The sequence below is a fragment of the Anoplopoma fimbria genome, unplaced genomic scaffold (genome assembly GCF_027596085.1).
Source record: "Anoplopoma fimbria isolate UVic2021 breed Golden Eagle Sablefish unplaced genomic scaffold, Afim_UVic_2022 Un_contig_1060_pilon_pilon, whole genome shotgun sequence".
Taxonomy (NCBI): domain Eukaryota; kingdom Metazoa; phylum Chordata; class Actinopteri; order Perciformes; family Anoplopomatidae; genus Anoplopoma; species Anoplopoma fimbria.
The window spans coordinates 21459-42122 of NW_026549677.1; the positions used below are offsets into that span (position 1 = coordinate 21459).

Consider the following 20664-nt stretch of genomic DNA (forward strand, 5'->3'; position numbering starts at 1 on the left):
ATAATAATAGTAATGTGACTAATAATGATAGTGGTAGTAGTAGTGGGTGTCAGCAGGGCCTCAGTAGGTGGCACGATGACAGTCCAAATATAACCCCGATTCCTGGGAACCTGCGAGGCGAGAAAGCACAAGAACTCCGGGGAAGAAGCAAAATCAGTAATGTGCATAAATAGGAGATTAATACATAAAGAAGGAGGGAGAGAAGAGGAGAGAGGAGCTCAGCGTATCCTAGGTAGTCCCCGGCTGTCTAGGCCTATAGCAGCATATCTAGGGGCTGGACCAAGGCGAACCTGAACCAGCCCTAACTATAAGCGCTATCAAAAAGGAAGGTCTTAAGCCTGCTCTTGAAAGTGGTGAGTGTGTCTGCCCCCCGGACTGAAACTGGAACCTGGTTCCACAGAAGAGGAGCCTGATAACTGAAGGCTCTGGCTCCCATCCTACTTTTATATACTCTAGGAACCACAAGTAACCCTGCATTGATTGAGCGCAGCTCTCTAGTTGGGTAATATGGAACTATAAGTTCCTTAAGATAAGATATAAGTCACATATATGGACGAATTAAGGTAACACAACTGTGAGTGAGCGTTCGGCCCACTGATAAAAGGCCCAGCATCGGCAGAAAACTGTGGCCAACATTCCCGGCAAATTTGGTGCGCCGAAAAGAAAATAACTGAGAAATTTGAGATTGTAACTTTAACAATCTTTTTGTTATTTTTTTATCTTATTTAAATCTTCATACAGTTAATTAAGAAATCAAGCAATTTACTGTAAAATACAACCCTAACTTTATCAGAAATATTTAAATGAATTTGGTCATAATACAAATAGGCTTAGTGGCATTTTGGTTGTTCATTTCTTAATCTGCAATCAGCTAATTTGACCAAATAGAACTTTTTTTTTTTCTGAGTTCATTGGATGTGGGAACATTTTTGAGCAATCAGGTGTCATCCTGATAGCAGCATTAAGTGATATGATTTTCTTTTGCAATGAATCCTGCTTCCTACTTGCTATTCTTCACAATTTCAGTAAAACAAGAAATTCCAAATCGTGAAATAAAAGCCACTGTGACCTGTGCTATGAAGTGTAAACATCCCGTTTTTCCCACGGGGCCCTGAATGCAGCAGCACTGGAGGGTGTGGCCAACCTGGCAAACCCAGTCAGGTGTCAGTGACAGCAGCAGGGTGAAGAGCCTCCACCCTGAAGCAGAAGCAGCAGGAAAAGTTTTCAGCAGCAGAGACACACGGTCGACCCTCTGCTCACCTGGACAGGTAAGAAAACCAGCAGCACCAGCACTCTTTTACTGGGACTGGACCAGTAAGATCAGCTGGGTCTGCTCTGTGTGTGTTGGAAGTGTGTGAGGGACTGGTTACTAGTCTGAAAGGTCTGGTTTGAAGCTGAGGGTGTGTGTGTCAGTGTGTGACCCACATTAAGGTGTGTGTGTTTGTGCTGTACACCTCCTATGTTCTGTCTTAGTGTGTGAGTGCTTGTAGTGTTGGATCCACAGCTTTATTCTCCTGTAAACTCTTCTTTCATTTACATTTAGATATTCACCCCGCTGTGGGACTAATAAAGGATTATCTTATCTTATCTTATCTTATACATTCTTCATCAGCTGGTTCCAAAACGTCACTATTTCTAGATGTCTTGTATGTTATTTTGTACACGCCAGCCTGACATGTCTGGTATTTTTTCAAACTATTATAAAAAATAAAGTTATGTAGAGTTGCAACTGACAATCGATTCCATTATGCATTAATCTACAGATTGCCTCTGCTGTTAAATGATTAACCGTTTGGTCCATAAAATGTCAGAATAGTGAGAATTGCGCATCAACTCTCTTACTAAAAAGTGAAGTCAAAGCTTCATCTTCGTCTTAGAGCTGCATTCTCTCTCCTGTCCACCAGGGGGCGACTCCTCTGGTTGTATAGAAGTCTATGAGAAAATGACTCTACTTCTCTCTTGATTTATTCCCTCAGTAAACATTGTAAACATGAGTTTATGGTCTCAATCTCTAGTTTCAAGTCTTCTTCAATACAGCATGATGTTCATTTAGTAAATGATGCTCCATTTAGAGTCAAACAGACCATAAAGCAGGGGATGCTTTAGGGCGGGGCTACACACTGATTGACAGGTCGACACCAGAGACGTATACGGCGTCTCTACGTCACGCCTCCTCAGTCCATATATGGTCACTTCCGATCACTGGTTACAAAAAAAGCTGAGATGGCGACGCCTGTAATCCAAGATGGATTGAATCATATTGCATAACTCTAGGCTTCATAACATCAGTCCACAAACCAATGTGTGACGTCACCATGACTACGTCTTCTTCACATATTCAGTCAGTCGTTTTGACATTCCACTGGCCGTTATGTGAGATGGCTAGTACACCACTGCTACCTAGCAGACTGCAGGTTTTGTTAAGTTAGTGTTTAATAGTTTTATAGTGTTATTGGAGGCGTTGTTGTATGGCTCCAGTCCATCGTGGAGCCATGAACATATTTTACTTTAGCCGGACTTTAATGTTAGAATGAAAAAGAAATGCATTCTGGGCAGCCTCATTATACTCCTGCTCTAAAGTACATGTGAGCTACACGTCAACAAGTGTTTTTTAAAGCGAGCAGCACTTTGAAGGAAAGATTAATCAGAGATGGTCTCTGTTGTTGTTTTTGTTGCTGTTTCTGTTTTCAAGATTAAAGTCCTCCCACTCACAATAGAGTTAGACAAATTCATCTGATTTTTATATCTTGTGATCGGTATTATGAGATAAGTGATTTAAAATGGAAAGCTACGTTTAAAAGTACAAACATATCCTCTCAGGTGATTCTTGGCCTCTGCGCTGGTCGTCCGTTCCCATGAACGTGAAATCTCAGGAACATCTGGAAGGGATTTTTTTTTTTCAGATTTCACTCACACGTCCACCAGGTTTTGGAGGTGAAAGGTAACTGTGACCTCACAAAGCATGTTTTTGGCCATAGCTCAATAATTCATATGGTTCATTATGTTCCTTTTACGCAAACGACTAACAGGATGAAGTGACCAGGTGGTAATTCTAGTTTAGTCCGACAACCCAATGGAAGTGCAATATTAAAAATCACTGATGCTAGAAATGGGAAGAACAGTGTGTCATTGATTTGATCCAGATTCTCCTCATGTTTTGATGACGTAAAGAACACATATACCTCCTCTGAATAGTGCAGCTGTATTTGTGAGGTCAAATGACAAAGCTACTCACAGGTCAGATCTTTAACCTAAAAAAAAAAAAAAACCTTCTTCCTTCATAGCCAGAGACAGTCGCCAACGTTTAAAGCCGTTTCTGTCATTCGCTGTTTGGACACTATGTGCAGTTATTGTAAAATTTACTGGTAACACATATACAAAGGTCACATTTTATGATCTAAAAAGTGTAATAAAACAGTTTCACAACCTCCAACATGACTTTCAAGTTGAATTTGACAAATTTATATTATTATTCTTATTACTACTGGGCAGCTATATCTGTAAAAATGTGTTCACAGCTCATGCAGACTTCCTGTCAAATAAAGCCTCTCTCTTGTAGTTGATGGTAGGCGACGTAGTAAACGAGTGAGCGAGAGAGAGAGTGAGTGAGTGAGAGAGAGACTTGCGGGCGTGTTTGAGCAGAAGCCACTCGACTGGTCCGTCCACCTCCAGGGCTGAGAGGCCTGAAGCAGACACCACTGACTCACTGCTGGACTGATGAAACAACAGAGGGTCTGAGTGCCTGTTAACCAACCTGGTTTATCTGGTCCTGAATCAGTCTCAGTGTAGTCCTGATCCTCTATAGACCTCCATCAGTAACCAGACCATCAGAGAGAAGATCGTCTGTTTCTATAAAGTTATTCTTAAAGCTCGTCATCGGAGCCACCGGGTCGGATTCTGGAGAAACCAGATGAAATCATGAAGGTTCACCAGAAACTCCTTCAGACCAGACTCCAGCAGAGACCAGTCCACCGTGGACAGACCCAGATCCAGCAGAGACCAGTCCACCGTGGACAGACCCAGATCCAGCAGAGACCAGTCCACCGTGGACAGACCCAGATCCAGCGGAGACCAGTCCACCGTGGACAGACCCAGATCCAGCGGAGACCAGTCCACCGTGGACAGACCCAGATCCAGCAGAGACCAGTCCACCGTGGACAGACCCAGATCCAGCAGAGACCAGTCCACCGTGGACAGACCCAGATCAGATTTTTGTAGAGCTGCAACGATTAGTTGCACAATCGTTTAGTTGATCAACAGAAGAAAAAAAATGCTATTTATTTTTATAATTGGTTGATTGTTAAAGTAATTTGTCAGAAAATGCTGTTTTCAGCTTCTCATATATGGAGATTTCCTGCTTTTTTCTCTGTTTTATAACATAATAAAGTGAATATTTGGGGGTTTTAGACTTTGTGACTTGGTGGTTTTGTAACAACATTTGATATAATAATCTTTTTTATTTGATATGATTTGAAAAAAAATGCTATTTATTTTTAGTAAATTGTTTGTTCAGCTCGTACGGTCTCTCTCTCCCCTGCAGGTCTGAGCATGTTCACACTCCTCCTTCATCAGACCAGTCAAACCAGTCAAACCAGTCAAACCAGTAAACCACGTGAGAGAAACGCTGTCAAAGTTCACCCACAGTCACAGCCTTTTTTCTGCTATGGTTGAGAGCCTCTTTTTTATTTTCTACATTTAATCAGTCGATGGTAGTTTTCAAGCCACTCAACACTTCCTGTTTGTGAGGCGCTTTCCTCACCGTGTTCTGATATGTTTGGTTTCACTTCACAAAAAAGTGGCTGAGGGAATATGCATTGAAATGTGTTCCAGTAGAGGACTTCAGGGTCCTGAAAGGGACACGTTACAATCCCTTAAGGGTCCTTGTTTGAATCCCAAAGTGTGTAAAGGACGACATGCAGTTTATTCATTTTGATGAGCCTTTACATAGCTGCAGATCAAATGACTACACCAGGAAAAAGAACAGGTCAACTGAGTATTTAGACGTATAATAAGTGCATCAACAATCTGCATATTTTGTTTATTTGAGTTTATTGACATAATCCTCCATCCATCCATCCATTTCCTTCCCCTTATCCGGGGCCGGGTGGCGGGGGCAGCAGGCTAAGGAGGCTCCTCCAGACCTCCTTCTCCCCAGCAACACTTTCCAGCTCCTCCTGGGAACCCCGAGGCGTTCCCAGGCCAGACGAGATGTGTAATCCCTCCAGCGTGTTCTGGGTCGACCCCGGGGCCTCTTACCAGTTGACATAATCCTATGAGTCTTATTTCCACCGTTGTCTCCCTCGTGTTTACACAATCATAATAATAGAAACATAAGTACTAATGTTGTAAGAGCGTCTCTGTGTCTTACTTGTGTTTGCTTGAAGATGCTTTGCCAAGAAAAACTAATGAAATAGAGAAGAAAGAAAACGGGAAGTCAAATTTACAAAAAGTGAAATGAGAACAAACCGTCAACATTTTTTTAGAAAGCAGACAAAGTTAAAAAATAACTCTTGTGACTAAAAGTGATCAGTAAAAACAAGGTTCAATAATATAAAATATATTCAACAAATAGCCTAAGGTGTATAATCAGCTGAGATAAGACTTTATTGATCACAGAGGGAAATTCAACAGATAGATATAAAGTCATTAAACAGAGCTACACTTTAACACATTTTAGTGATGAAAACATAATATTTATAATACAAAAATGTAGTATTCTGCATGATTAAATAACGTTTTTTTTATGCTAATGTCATAATTTTACACAAAATACAAGTAGTATTGCTGCACTGTGGTATTACTACTTTTAGTAACATAGAATATGTGAATACTTCTGCTACTGCTTTAAATGTTAATCTTTTTTACAGATTCACTGCACATCGTTCAGTGTGAGCCAAATAAAACCATTTTAATCTCCGGCAGCGGTATCAGAAATCGCTCACATGACAAACAGGTTTCTCTACATTCTCTAGTTCTATATCCTATGAGTGACTCCTTTAAACATTCAGTCGTAAATACAGGGAAGTTTTTAAATCTGTCATTAAAAAAAGCTGTTCAAAACCTGAAGACGTCAAACAACATTACAGCCATCAATAACAGAAATTACACAAAGTACAGGGACATTAAACAGTGGGCTTCTACCAGAACAAGTTCTCCCTTATCAGCACTTTTTAGACCTTTTATTCATGTCACATACTGATAAAAAGCGTGGCAAAATATGTTAAATATGTGTTTCTACCTAAATACATACATCTAAAATAATGAAGGTGTTCCAATGGGGTTTTTGGACACTGGTGTATTTCTCAAATCAGTAAAATGTAGCTAAAGTACTCAAACTCCCGTCCAGCACAAACCTTTTAAAGTTACTACAAAGAAGTTTTATTTTGTGTTGATTTTGGCGGTCCCTGTGGACAAAAGTGGTAGTGTTTCTGACAGACCAGAGGACAGTGTTCACTTTGTCATAACAAATCCTCATAAACTGACATTTATGTGGAGAGAAATGTCATTGATGAATGATTATTTTTCTATATTAATCATTTAATCATTATTATTAAAACATGTCCATTCAAAGTCCAATCCGATGTCTTAAATGTCTTGTTTTGTCTAAAACCCCCAAATATTCACTTTATTATGATATAAAACAGAGAAAAAAAAGCAAGAAATCTCCATGAGGCTGAAAACAGCATTTTCTGACAAATTACTTTAACAATCAACCAATTATCTAAAGAATACTAATTGCCTGACCGTTGCAGCTCTAAAAATATGTTGAGGTGCTACAAGATGTTTCTGAGTGATTCAAAGTTTATCTGATATCTAGTGATAACCACCAGACTCCCTTTGGAAAACGTCTAATTGTACTGCAGCAGGGTCTGACAGTCTGCCCCGCTCAGTCCTGGTTCTGGTTCTTCAATGCCTCCCTTCCCTCCAGAGGGCCCAGCAATACGCCCTGGATCTGGGTCTGTCCACGGTGGACTGGTCTCTGCTGGATCTGGGTCTGTCCTGGATCTGGGTCTGGTGGACTGGTCTCTGCTGGATCTGGGTCTGTCCACGGTGGACTGGTCTCTGCTGGATCTGGGTCTGTCCACGGTGGACTGGTCTCTGCTGGATCTGGGTCTGATCCACGGTGGACTGGTCTCTGCTGGATCTGGGTCTGTCTGGTCTCTGCTGGACCGGTGGACTGGTCTCTGCTGGATCTGGGTCTGTCCGGGGTTGACTTTAAGAATTCTATATAGCTTTAAGAATAACTATATGGAAACAGACGATCTTCTCTCTGGTGGTCTCGTTTACTGATGGAGGTCTATAGAGGATCAGGACTAAACTAAGACCGTTACACAACCAGTTAAAAGTTCCTCACTGTCACTTGTATTTATACAGACCAAAATCACAACTTTGCCTCCAGGGCTTTACAATCTGCACCGTGTACGACCCCATCTGTTTGTCCGTAGAGCCACACTTCGGATCCGGAAATACTCCCTAAAAAAGCCTTAAATTGAATAACTTTATTGTGTTACTCTGTACTAGATAAACCTCACCACTGTCACTGTGTGTCTTTTGTTTTCTCCTCAGTCCAACCATGGGGTCGTTCTCTCCTCGTCTTCCTCTTCTTCTCCTCGTCTCCTTCTTCACCCTGTTGGTCGATATAGAAACAGCTTCAGAATTCAAGATCTGTGCCTACAATGTGGAGAAATTTAACTCTGCGAAAGCATCGGACTACAGATTGCTACACACTGTGACACGGGTAGGACACACACACACACACACACACACACACACACACACACACACACACACACACACACACACACACACACTCACACATATTTTCTGCCGCTGTGATGACAATATTTCAGCTTACAGAAGGTAAATAAATATTGTATATTTCAGCTTTTTTAGGATCAGATTTGTTTTTATTTTTACTGCCTTACATACAAAGACACTTTCCCAATAAAAATCTAACTAACTCAAAATAAAAACCAGTGGTCCAATGCATTTGTCTGTCTGTCTGTCTGTCTGTCTGTCTGTCTGTCTGTCTGTCTGTCTGTCTGTCTGTCTGCAGATTGTGTCTCGCTGTGATATCTGTCTCCTGCAGGATGTGGTGGATTCTGAAGCCATCACTACTCTGCTGGCTGCTCTCAACAGGTACAGAGAAAATAACTAAAATAAGTAGATCTCACTCACTAACTGATGCTTTTCTCTGGTAATGTAGGTCTCTAAATCTGTTCATCTGTTAATATTTTAATCTGTAGGTTTGTAGTCTGTCAACCCTTAGGTCTTAAATCTGTTAATATGGAGGTCTGTAGTCAGGAGTTTTGTAAGTGTAAAGGTCTATAGGTATACAAGTCTGTAGTCTGAACGTCTGAGAGTATAAAGGTTCTGTGAGTCTGTAGTTCTATAAACGTCTGGGTCTGTAGGTACGGTATATGAGTCTGTAGTTCTGTAGTCTGAACGTCTGGAGTTCTGTAAGTATAAAGGTCTGTAGGTACGGTATATGAGTCTGTAGTTCTGTAGTCTGAACGTCTGGAGTTCTGTAAGTATAAAGGTCTGTAGGTACGTATATGAGTCTGTAGTTCTGTAGTCTGGAGGTCTGAAAGTCTGTAGGTCTTCAGGTCTGTAAATCTGACGGTTTGTAGGTCCGGAGGTCTTTAGTCTGGAAGGCTATAAATCGGGAGGTCTGTTGGTCAGTAGTCTGTTGGTCCATAGGTCTCTAGGTATTTAGTCTGTAGGTTTGTAGTCTGTAGGTCTTCAGGTCTGGAAGTCTGGAAGATTGTAGGTCCAGAGGTCTGTAGTCTGGAGGCTTGTTAGTCTGGAGGTCTCTAGGTCTCAAGTTCTGGAGTTCTGGAGCTGTACAGCCACTAGTAACAACCTATGATTCATCTTTTATTAGACCGTGATAGAACCTGTTTATTGAGTTTGTTTTACATAAATGAAGTCCTTTAAACCAGCTGTTCTTGGTTGATAGTTCATAATCAAAATTATTAATTTATGAACCATTTAGGAATGTAATGACTTCCACCTAATAAACCTTTTTTAGGGTTGCCTCATTAATAAGACAGTTTTACCAACCAGGTCAGTAGTGTCAGTAATTAGCAGACTTTTAAAAAGAACATAACTTACATAATGTTTCTATCAGTATATTTTCTGATATTGCACATTTGACAAATTTAGTGAGCCAGAAAATACTATAGGAGTATTTTCAATGATGTTTTGAACTGAAGTACGACCGGGTTCATTGCAGGGTTCAGAAGACAGATGAAAGTAGTAAATATTTGTTTTAAAAAAAAAAACTTATTTGCGAAAGCATTAAATGGGACTTTGCATACAGCATCAAATGTCAATTCTCTCTCATGTTTGACTGTTTGAATGCTGACAAAACGTCACCTACTAAACTGAAGGATTTAAAAAGGTACTCAGACAGTAATACTAATGTAATGTAATGTATATTAATACAATAAGGTGATCATTGTTTGTCTGCTGTCTGCCTCCAACAGGGACACTGACAGGTACAGTGGATTTTATGAGCATGTATAACATCATCTAATCATTATTAATCATCTCAGTCACCTTTATTTACCCTCTTTACTAACCCTGATGCCTGTAATAATAGAGTGCTGCAGGGATGACGTATTCCAATACGTTATTGCCGAAATAAACTTTTTGTTCAGCGAGATAATATTCACAAATGAACACAGCTTTTATGATTTTTGAAGCGTTAATATAATCTCCAGATTTAAAAATCTAAAGTTTGAATATAGACAAACTAGAAATGGCCACATGACTTCAATTTTAACACTAAGCCGTTCTCATTTCCAACTCATCACATAGGGACGCTTCGTCATTTCTTTAACGCTATGGGTAACCCTATGCGTCAAACTATGATGCTCCTCTATGGTTGCAGTTTTAAACCAGGTTAAGATTGTGAAATTATGTTTAGGAAAAGATGTGGTTTTCAAGAGCGCAAGTATAAACACAGCGAGGCTGTGAAGGCAGTTTAGTGAGTTGATGAGTTTCCGTGTTTGGCATTATGACGTATAATGTCCCTGACAACCTCTGTAGTCTCATTAAGCCACTTAGCAGCCGCTTAGTTTTAAGACACGTAAACGTTGTGGGGTATTTACTTATGTATTTTAAATCGTAGTACAACATTTTTAAATCACTTAAGCGTTGTTAACGACAGACCTTATTTCAGGCGTCCAACTAAAGACTGATTTAAAAAAAAAAAACTTGACTTCGAGACTAGGACACCAGAAGTGCAAAGATTCTGACTCATTTCCGGGTTTTAAGACTCATTTCTGCAGCACTCTATCGGTAACACTTTATTTTGGGTTGTCACTGTTACAGTTATTCTGCAAAACTTTAGCAGACATCTGTTTCAACAGACAAGACTGGACGAGTCAACTGAGAAGACTAACTAAAATAAAGTGTAACACCTTATTATGAGAGGGTTGATTTGGGATTTTCTTATAGAATAATGCATCTCATTGTGCCTTATTGAGCCAACAAGTATTATATAAAACATTGTATGTACTAAACACACATTTCAGTTCATTTATTTGACTATTCAAGAAATATCAGTAGAATATACATTGCACTAATAAGGTTATCTGTAACATCTCAGAGAGGTTAACAAGTTATATTCTAGAGCAAGGCACTTTGTGTCTTCATGCAGAACAAACAACATTTTGTTCCTTTTTCCTTCAGACGTACATATTCCAAAACTGGGAATAAAAACATAGATTTGAGTGTCGTCTGCAAAACACTGCATTTCTGGAAGCGGTTTCTTGCTGCATGTACATATAGAGAAGTAGCGGACCAAGAACAAAGCCTTGATGGACACCACATCCAGGAAATGCAGATGCTGTACTCAATTAATATAATCTAGCAACAAATTAGATCAGACCTTACAAATTTACGGTTAATGCATTTTGGTGAGAGTGATAAGATGTAAACCTGGACTGGCAGAGGATCAAAAAGACAATTATTGAACAGACTTTTCTTACAGTTTACTGTAGGTATGGTGGGGAGATTAGAAAGTGTCCTACATTTGTTTGATATTTGTGGAGAGCAGTTTTGAAAAAAAAAGGGTATTATAAAATGTTAGAGATACTGTGCATATTGAGGATAAGTCACTGTCACTCCTACATGACTACACTTATGTACTTTTACTGGAGTATATCAATGGAAGTAATCCTCTACTAGAGTTAGATTTAACACCCATACTTCCGTTTGTTTCTATTTGTCTGCCAAGTACTGATTCCACTATATACCATACTCCTAATATCAACATTTATATTTTTGGGGGAAAAAAATCAAATGAAGATTTAATTATGGTGTTAAATGTACCCCATTTATGGCTCCACCTTAGAAATGACCCAATTTAACCCCAATTACATGACTGGAACAAGGTTTGCTTTGCTCCTTAGGAAGCTGCTTTCTTTCTGGTGATGTCTTTCTGGTGATGTCTAACATTAAACAATCTAATTTTGTCTGTATGATTTGTTGATACATAATTCATTTCTAATTTACTTTCTCTGGTGTCTGGTTCTGGTCTGCTCATAGATTTTAGCTTGTTGGCTACGCTAATGGAAACGTGGGATTTGCAAGTGCGCGTCTTGCGACCATTCTGAGGGTTATAGCCATTAATCCAGAAGGGATAAAAAGCATGATGCCTACATATACAGAGGTTGTTGTGCATGTGTGGATCAGTTGGGAAATGTCTTGTCATTTTAAAGGAGAACATGCAAATGCTAATATTGGAGCTAATTGGGGGCTTTCCCAGTGGTGGAAGAAGTACTCAGATAAAACAATGTACTCATTGTACAGTAAAATATCTACTCTGACTGATATCTGATTCTATGTGATATATTAGATGGTTAATACTGTTACTGTTGCAGCTGCTCCAGGTGGAGCCAGGACTACTTTAAATACAGTCAGCAAGGTTTGTCCAGTTGGTCCAAACCTAGGGGTCAGACCCTCCAAAGTGTCACCAGATAAATCTGAGGGGTCCTGAGATGATTAATGGCAGAGAAGAATAACAACCTTGGACTTTTGTCTAATGTTTATGAAATATCATATTATTAGTTATTACCAAAATGAAACCATGTGAGAAGATTATGGGAGAATTTCTTTCTTTGGTGGAACATCTAACATCTGAATATTAGTGTTTCCAAACCAGACCCAATAACGTGTTACTGATTATTACAGGCACTTTTTGTAAGAGGTCAAAGTCCAAAAATGTCAGGAACCACTGGTTAAAATTTCGGGATCTTATCAATTTTAATGTAAAATTATTTACCTTCAAATTTACTACCAGCTGTCAGATAAATTTAGTGCAGTAAAAAGTACCAAAATACTAATTTAGTTACTTTCCACCACGGGGCTGTCCAGCTAGGCGACTTTAACTCCAGTGTTGTTTTCTAACTCTAAGTTATCATGGGTTGATGGTGCCGCGTTGAAAATTAAATCTTGAATCGGGATTTGTGTTTGGTCAGATTTAAGGTGGCTGCTATAACCAAAATTGTAATTGTTTTTGTACTTTGGTGTCCTCACTTTAACACAATATTACCTGTCTTTGGGGTGATCTCTGTGGAAAAAATAATTTTAAAGTTTTATTTCTTCATGATTCATTTTAGTTTTAGTTTTATTTTGTGGGTGTAAATCATTGAACTTTAAAAATAAAAAGCCTGGAAAGGATTTTGAAGTGAACAAGCATTTTTTCAAAACTTGTGAATCAACAGTTTTTCTTTGTCTATGTGTTGTGTTGAGGTATGACAAGTACAGATACCAGTCAGTGTCCAGTAAGAGTCTGGGAAACTCTCCCGACGACATGCAGCAGTACGTTTTCATCTACAGGTAAGACACAGTGCTAGTCCTGGAGGAGAAACACACCTGTACACACCTGGATATTATCCCAGCCTGTTGGATGACTTAAAAAAACGACAAAGAAAATACATCATATAAAAATCCGCCCAGTGCGTCGGAGAAAAATCTGAGTCAGATAAAAAGAAAATAGATATTAATTTATCTTAGGCTCATCTGTGAATGAACCATGAAGTACCATTCCGTCTGCTGTCTTCTTCCTCTGCTGCTGGTAAATCTGGTAGATAAGACTTCTTCTTCTTCCCTCCAAACAGGGTGGGGAATGTGAATGTGACGGGGCAGCATCAGTACCAGAAGAAACAGTCCTTCGTCAGAGAGCCGTTTGCCGTTCAGTTCCAAAGCAAGAAAACTGGTCAGTCGGCACCAAACGCATTTCATTTTTCAGCAAAAGACGCTCATTGACAGTAGGAGGACTCGTGTACAGGAAGAACACGCAGGACAAAAAACGCCTCATATATATCTCACGCAATCCAATGTATGATGTTCACTAGAGTTAGTAACCTTCTGCCACCAAGCTTGATGTGTCCAGTCAGATGTGTGTGGACGAGTCTTTATGTCTGAATGATCTTTAATGCTTTTAGCTTGTAGACAGTCTCTCTACTAATAGATGTTGCGTAGTAAATGGAGAACAAACAATGTTCAATGGTTCAACCAGACTGACAACTGAAAGAGACAAAGATCCTCTGAGCAACAGTTGAATAAGAAGAGAAGAAATCAGCAGTCATTGGTAAATTAAACTGGAAGCTTGGGTTTAAACAGGAACAGCTTCCTGTTTCAGTGTCAGGTGTTTCACAATAAAAGCAGCCTAGAACAAGCTGGAATTAACAGACATAAAAATATTTAGAGTTCAATAATTAAACTAATTTAACATCAAGGTCAACAGGATTCATCACCTGTCATGTAACGTTTTAAGGAAGTTTGAATAATTTCATTCTTCTTCTTTTGGGCACAAAAACTGTTTCACATGTAAATAAAACGTGTTATTTTTTTTTCTATCTGCTAGAATAGTTATTATTGAAGGAAAGAAAAACAACCTTAATATAACAGGTGATCAAAAACTTTTCAACAGTGGTATTCATGACTGACTTTTACCCTTCCTTCCGTCCTTCCTCTTTCTCTCCTTTCCTGTCCTTGTTTTTCCTTCCCTTTTCTTATTTTGTCCTGTCCTGCAGCAATCAAGACGTTTATTCTGGTTCCTCTGCACTCTAATCCCAGTCAAGCCGTCCAGGAGATCGACCGGCTCTACGACGTTTTTGAGGAAGTCAGCAAGAAATGGAACAACAAGGTGAGGAAATGGGATTTGAAATCAAGCATGTCAGGCCGAATATGAAGGAACGTTTTAGCTGTTCATGTCCATTTGGAAAATAAAAGTTAACGTTGACTTATTTGGCCCATTAGTTCTGTACTTAAGTAACACCAATTCTTGGTTTGAGATCGTTGCACCATCTTGGTTTTTGTCCATCGACGTGTCAGTTTTGCAGTCGCCATCTAGGTTTTTGGTTGGCGCCATCTTGGTTTTTTGCCCATCGGTATCTCAGTTTTTGTCAGTCGCAATCCCAGTTTTTCGCTTATGCTAATCTGGGTTTTTTTGCCATCGCCATCTTGGTTTTTAGCTATCACCGTTAGTTTTTGGCCATCATCATCTGGGTTTATGCGTGTCGTCATCTTGATTTTTGGCCGTTGCCTTCTTGCTTTTTTGCCATTGCCATCTCAGTTGTTGGCTGTTGCCTTTTTGGTTTTCTCTCTTGCCATATGGGTTTTATTTCCATCGCCATCTTGGTTTTTCAACATCGCTGTCTCTGTTTTGGGCTGTCACTAATTACATTTTTTGGCCTTCACCTTCATATTTTTGGCCGTTGCTATCTTCGTTTTTTCCCATCAGCATCTTTGTTTTTGGGCATTGCCATATCTTTGTTTTTGGCTGTCCTTATCTTGTTTTTTTGCCATTGCAATCTAGGTTTTTAGCTGGAGCCACTTCTGTCTTTTGGACTTTACCAATTTTGTTTTTTGGCCGTCTCAGTCTTGCTTGTTCGAAATTTCCATCTTGGTTATTGGATGTTTCCTTCTTGATTTTTGGCCAATGCCATCTTGATTTTTAGATATTGCTATCTTAGGTTTTGGACATTGCCGTAGCTTGGTTTTGACCATAGCCATCTCTGGTCAAAACTGTCCTTATCTGCAATAGACAGGTCACTGTTATATTTGAAAGATTTCATGGTGAGACGTAGTTTCACTAGGCTATAGCCAAATTGGTAGTGTTTCAGGAAAGTTTTGCTATCATGATAATTCTGTTCTTAGCATGACAATTTTTTTTGTGTGCGTGTGCGTGTGTGTGTGCGTGTGTGTGTGCGTGTGTGTGTGTGTGTGTGTGTGTGTGTGTGTGTGTGTGTGTGTGTGTGTGTGTGTGTGTGTGTGTAGAATGTGATGTTTCTGGGAGATTTCCACGCCAGCTGTGCCTACGTGACCCGAGCCGACAGGAAAAACATCAGAATGTTCAACAACAAGGAATTTTCCTGGCTGATCAGAGACAAAGTGGACACCACCGTCTCCACCGACACCAACTGTGCTTTTGACAGGTAGGTGTGTGTGTGTGTGTGTGTGTGTGTGTAGACAGACTAAAGGAGGTGAGAGGAATAAAGATAGAAATACTTGTAAAGCAGCCTGAGATGTGATGGGAGAGAAAAGAAAGAGGAAACCAAGTAAATCTTCTATATTGATGCATATTTGTGAATGTTTTTTATTTATTATGTTTTTATCATATTTTGTTATGTGTTTTATATTCTGTGTGTATGTGTTTGTGTGTTCCAGGATCGTGGTTCATGGGAAACCCTTTCTGAGCGCCATCATGCCGCTCTCTGCCAAAGCCTTCAACTATGTCAAAGACTTCAAACTAACCAAGAGCAAGGTCTGTCCTGTCTGTCTGTCTGTCTGTGTCTGTCTGTCTGTCTGTCTGTCTGAAAGAAATGTCTCAACTATTGGATGGATTATAATGAAATGCGGTTCATCATTCATGGTCCCCTGGGGATAAATCATAATCACTGTTTATTCATCTAGCGCCATCATCAGGTCAACATGTTAATGTGTTTAATACTTTGGTTTGTGTACAAATACCTGCAGAACTAAAGACGACAAAAACAACAGTTTGAAAAAACATATTGTAATTCCAAAAAGTGCAGAAAAAAACAACACCCCCGGTGTCTAAAGCTTTGAACTCCGCCTGCAACGCTGTGATTGGTTGGATGTTTTTCCAGCTGTGTGAAACAGTCATCAATGAGCTCAACACTTTTTCAATTGCTTAAAAAATCAGGGATGTGGGCAGCAAATGTAGTTTTCATTCAACTTGTACGTTGTGTGAACTCTACACGTTGTAACCTGCCTTCCTGCACGAACAGAACCTGCAACCTCTACGCTGACCGGATCAATCAACTGATAGAACCTTTGGTCGTTTTTTTTCCAGTGACAAAAAAGTTTATTCAACAAGGCGACTGCTTCTTCTACAGTGTTGACTAAAAGAGATAAAGGCAGCGTAACTTTGTTCTGTTCTTGTAGGAACCGAAATTAAAGGGGAATAAAGGAATTCCAAAGAATTCTGGAGAATCCGAAATTCCTAAATCGGACCTCGAAGTTTTTTAACTCAAGAGAGCCGCCAAAAACTTTTGCCCTGCCAGAAATCCAACTGATGGTCTGAGAGACAGATCCTTGATCGTTCAGGTGATTAATCAGACGGCGTGACTTCAAACTGCTCATCAAATAACGTCTGATTGGGCAGAAATTAACTCTTTTTATTAATGCAACCAGTTTTTATTATAAAATGTCATCTTTGCCTCCAATTGTTCTGCAAACTGCACATCCTGTAGAAACAGGTGGATGGAGACGGGCCTGTTAATTTGACCCTGTGCTCTGTTGCTTCTGTCTCCTGCAGGCGCAGCAGATGAGCAACCACTTACCTGTGGAGGTGAGGCTAAAAAGCTCCGCCCTTCTCCTACAGGCCACGCCCCTCCTGATCCTCATCGGTGTCTCAGCGATCGTCCAGTCCTTCCTGTCCGCTCTGTGATCGACTGCTTCAGTCTTTGTCTGCCTTTTTTTTTTTTTTTTTTTTTTTTTTTCAAATGGGGGATCTGGTTTCTGTCAACACAGACTTTCTATCAGATTCACTTCACCTGGATTATGATGACATGTGACCAAAGCAAACCAACATATAATATGACACATAACCTTCTGTTTTTCACGCCTTCATTATCTCTTTATTATAACAAGATAACTGAAGCTTTTTGGGGGGCTCATGTTTATTTCTAATCCTAATTCATTAACTTGTTCTCTCAGATATCAAACCATTATCCGGTGATAACGAACACTGATCACATCCTGTTTTTATTTGCCATGTCTGCTCTGTTTCTTCAGAGACGCTGAGAGGGAGGAAAGAATATCTGGTCACCAAGAAAACATGTTTGACATCTTTAGATGATGCCGTTGTCAAGAAATTATTAAATATAGCAGCAAAGAAAATGTATAAACCCTCATCGTAGTGACTACATGTATAACAAGCATCTGATTTATACTCAAACATTCACAGTAAAACCTTTTTTAGGTTTTTATCCAAAGTGCCATTCAGAGTTTTTACACTTTCTTAATAAATGCAAATACTGTACATTGAATTTTAATAACACATTATGTGACTGTTTGACTTTTTATCAGGTGAATCAGTAAACTGGTTTAAGACGTCATACTTTTCTCTTCCACCTCAGGTCTGTTCCACTTGTACAGAAACGTATGTAAATATTGTCAGTATATGTCAGGAAATTGTAAGATGATTTTTGTTTGTGTGTTTTTAATATTCAGTAAAGTTTTCATGTTGAAATTAAACATTGTATGAAGCCTGATGACTTTGAACTCAGGATCCTTAAAGATATCACAGAAGAAGTTGAGTTGTTATTGCTGAAGAACACACATTTACCAGCAGGTGGCAACAGTGAGCCAACAGCTATATATATATATATATATATATATATATATATATATATATATATATACATAGTATAGACATAACAAAGACAATGATAATTTAACATTGCGTGGTTTCATTCACAAACAAAGAATATCATTTAAAAAACTTCTTTAAAAAGAATCCATGGGACTATTTACAAGTTCTGTAAATAGTGAGAACTATACATAGTATATTTATATAGAACAAGAATAAATATATATATATATATATATATATATATATATATATATATATGGATGACAATAGCTCCCTTTAAAGCCTACTGTACTACACTTTATACAGCACATTTGTGGTGCAGTTACAGTAAGGCAAAAATGAAAAAGCTTCAGGTGGCTTTTAATGATGCTTTCAGAATCCTGCTCAAACTCCCAAGATGGACAAGTACTAGTCATATGTTTGTGATATGTCGACTGGTTGACATGTTGTATTGTATTCGTTTGTTGTTGTTTTAGTTTTAGTTTCTTCCAAACATCCAAAGTCAGTCTGCTTTTATTATATCTTTATGATATATAAGCCCGATAGGCAAATTATTGTTCCCAGAACTTTGCATTAGCTTCACCTCTTCAGTCATCAACTGATAGAGAGGATCGGGGAAGAGATGAGGATGGACAAACTTCTTCTGAGCATCGTCGTCGTGTCAGGCAAGACTTTTATATGTTTTTATTATTTTCCTATCTTTAACATTATAATATTGTTTAATTATTTCTCATTTGAATTTGACATTTCCCTTACTTTTCCTTTTTTTGTGTCTTTTTTAAGTTAACATAAAATGATGATTTGCATTAGTGAGTTAATTTATGATTATTAAATGTGATCAATATGCTGTTTGTCAATCCAGGGCTGTGTGCCGTCTCATCACCTGCTGAACGTGGCTACCATTTCGTTTATGACCTGAAGAACATGACTGAAGCACAGCGTCACTGCAGAGAGAAATACATCGACCTGGCCACTATACACGACATGGAGGACGTGATGACTCTGAACAGAATCGCTGATTTAAGCAAAATGGTCTACTCAGAATACAGCCATGTGAGTTTTATTATGTCAGTGACAGGTGGTTTGAAGGTTTTACATTCACACAGTGATGGAAAGTAAACAGATGACCTGTACTTAAATCAATTACTTGTACTTTACTTGAATATTTAAATAGATGATATTTCATACCACATTTCAGATGGACATTTATTTGACAGTTACTTTCCAGATTAAGATTTTTACAAACAAAACATGATTTAATTCAACATAGTTTCATTCTCTTCATATTTAAAGCATTGATATCTCATAAAACAAATGTCATGAATGTAAAGATACAGTTGAGTAATGTTGCCATTGTTTGCACTGTTAGCGCTGATAGCACCGTTAGCTTCTAGCCGTCTGCTCAGTTGCTAAGTTACGAGATGCTTTGTCCATTATGAACAGCAGGAGTGATTACAGAAAGTAAAACCTGTTTCAATGTTCATATAACCACCTGAATATTGTTTTAAGACAGACTTGAAAAAATTGTGAACCTGTCCTTGAAAAGTTTTGCTAATCAGCCTGCAAATCAGACGACAGTATGGAGACTAAAAATATCTATAAGTCTATTTCTCTCTATCACTATGAAATATTGCTTTCAGCGAGCCTGGATAGGACTGTACGATGACGTGGACAGCTGGAGGTGGTCACTGTCAAACACAAGTTTCTACAAACCCGGGAGAAGGAGTTCAGACGATGGAGGTCTGGAGAACCGAACAACTACAACAGTAAAGAACGCTGCACAAGGATGTAGCTCAGATGGGGAATGGAACGACGACAGTTGTGAGAGTCGCTTTAAGCCGGTCTGCTTCGATGTCAGAGGTGAGAATATTAAAGCTCCTACGAGAAACTTTCTTTTGTGTTGACTTAAGCGGTCCTCACTTTATAGAAACAGACAATCTCCTCTCTGATGGTCTCGTATACTAATGTAGGTCTTATAGTGCCTTCATGTCACTGTGGGAGCAGGCTCATGAAGACGGTTTGTATAATGTCTGTTGGAGGTAAAATAGCTATGATATGCCTTCATGAATGTGGGACTCAATGAACGTCTGCATGTTCATATTCACACAGCTCAGTGTTGACTTCACCTTCATGCTGAGATTCATTCAGCAAGAATAAAACTGTTATGCATCTATGTTGTCTGTTATGGTGCCTCTACACAACGCTTCCCTGTGGTCTATTTTCAGGGCTGAATGTGACATTTGTCCTCATTAACAACCCGATGACGTGGACTGAAGCCCAAAGCTACTGCAGAGAACACCACACCGACCTGGCCAGTGTGAGAAACATGGCCGAGAACCAAAAAGTACAGAAACTGGTTCGCTCAGGATACGTCTGGATCGGCCTTTTCAGAGATGGATGGAAGTGGTCTGACGGAAGTGACTCCTCATTTAGGAACTGGAATCCTCTAGAGCCCAATGATCAAGCGGAGAATTGTGTGGCAGCAGATTTTAGTGCCAACGGACAATGGGAGGACTGGAACTGTAACGTAAAGAGAGCGTTCATTTGTTACAGTGGTAAGCTATCATCCACTGAGTCTTTAAATGTGGATTTAGGTTTGCTTCATGTGCAGATACATTAAAATATACCCCAAAACATCAATCATGGGGCAATTGATGCAACTATGCTAACTAACACTAAGACCATGCTAAGCTAAACTAAGTTATGGTTTTCTTGCACCAGCCAAATTTAAAGATTGAGCTGATGGAAAATTCAACACCATACTTTTCTCTTTTAGCATTCAAAGTGTTACAAATGTTAATGAAGAC

The 20664-nt window shown here is 39.2% G+C and overlaps 1 protein-coding gene across 1 annotated transcript; it reads left to right on the plus strand.

The window, feature by feature from the left end:
* Nucleotides 1–1156: 1156 nt before the first annotated feature.
* Nucleotides 1157–16930, plus strand: LOC129114869 (deoxyribonuclease-1-like). Its single transcript, XM_054626752.1, has 9 exons — nt 1157–1268; nt 7567–7738; nt 8057–8139; nt 12763–12849; nt 13131–13228; nt 14049–14161; nt 15295–15452; nt 15685–15781; nt 16799–16930. Exons 2-9 carry the CDS (start codon nt 7574–7576, stop codon nt 16928–16930), a joined length of 933 nt encoding a protein of 310 aa, XP_054482727.1. The 5' UTR covers nt 1157–1268; nt 7567–7573.
* Nucleotides 16931–20664: the final 3734 nt, after the last annotated feature.

What these genes read in the sequence shown, in the direction of transcription:
- LOC129114869 (XM_054626752.1), top strand. Translation starts at nt 7,574, where the DNA reads ATGGGGTCGTTCTCTCCTCGTCTTCCTCTTCTTCTCCTCGTCTCCTTC. An exon ending in CAGTACGTTTTCATCTACAG is followed by an intron (nt 12,850 to 13,130) that starts GTAAGACACAGT and finishes CCCTCCAAACAG; the next exon opens with GGTGGGGAATGTGAATGTGA. An exon ending in TCAAACTAACCAAGAGCAAG is followed by an intron (nt 15,782 to 16,798) that starts GTCTGTCCTGTC and finishes TGTCTCCTGCAG; the next exon opens with GCGCAGCAGATGAGCAACCA.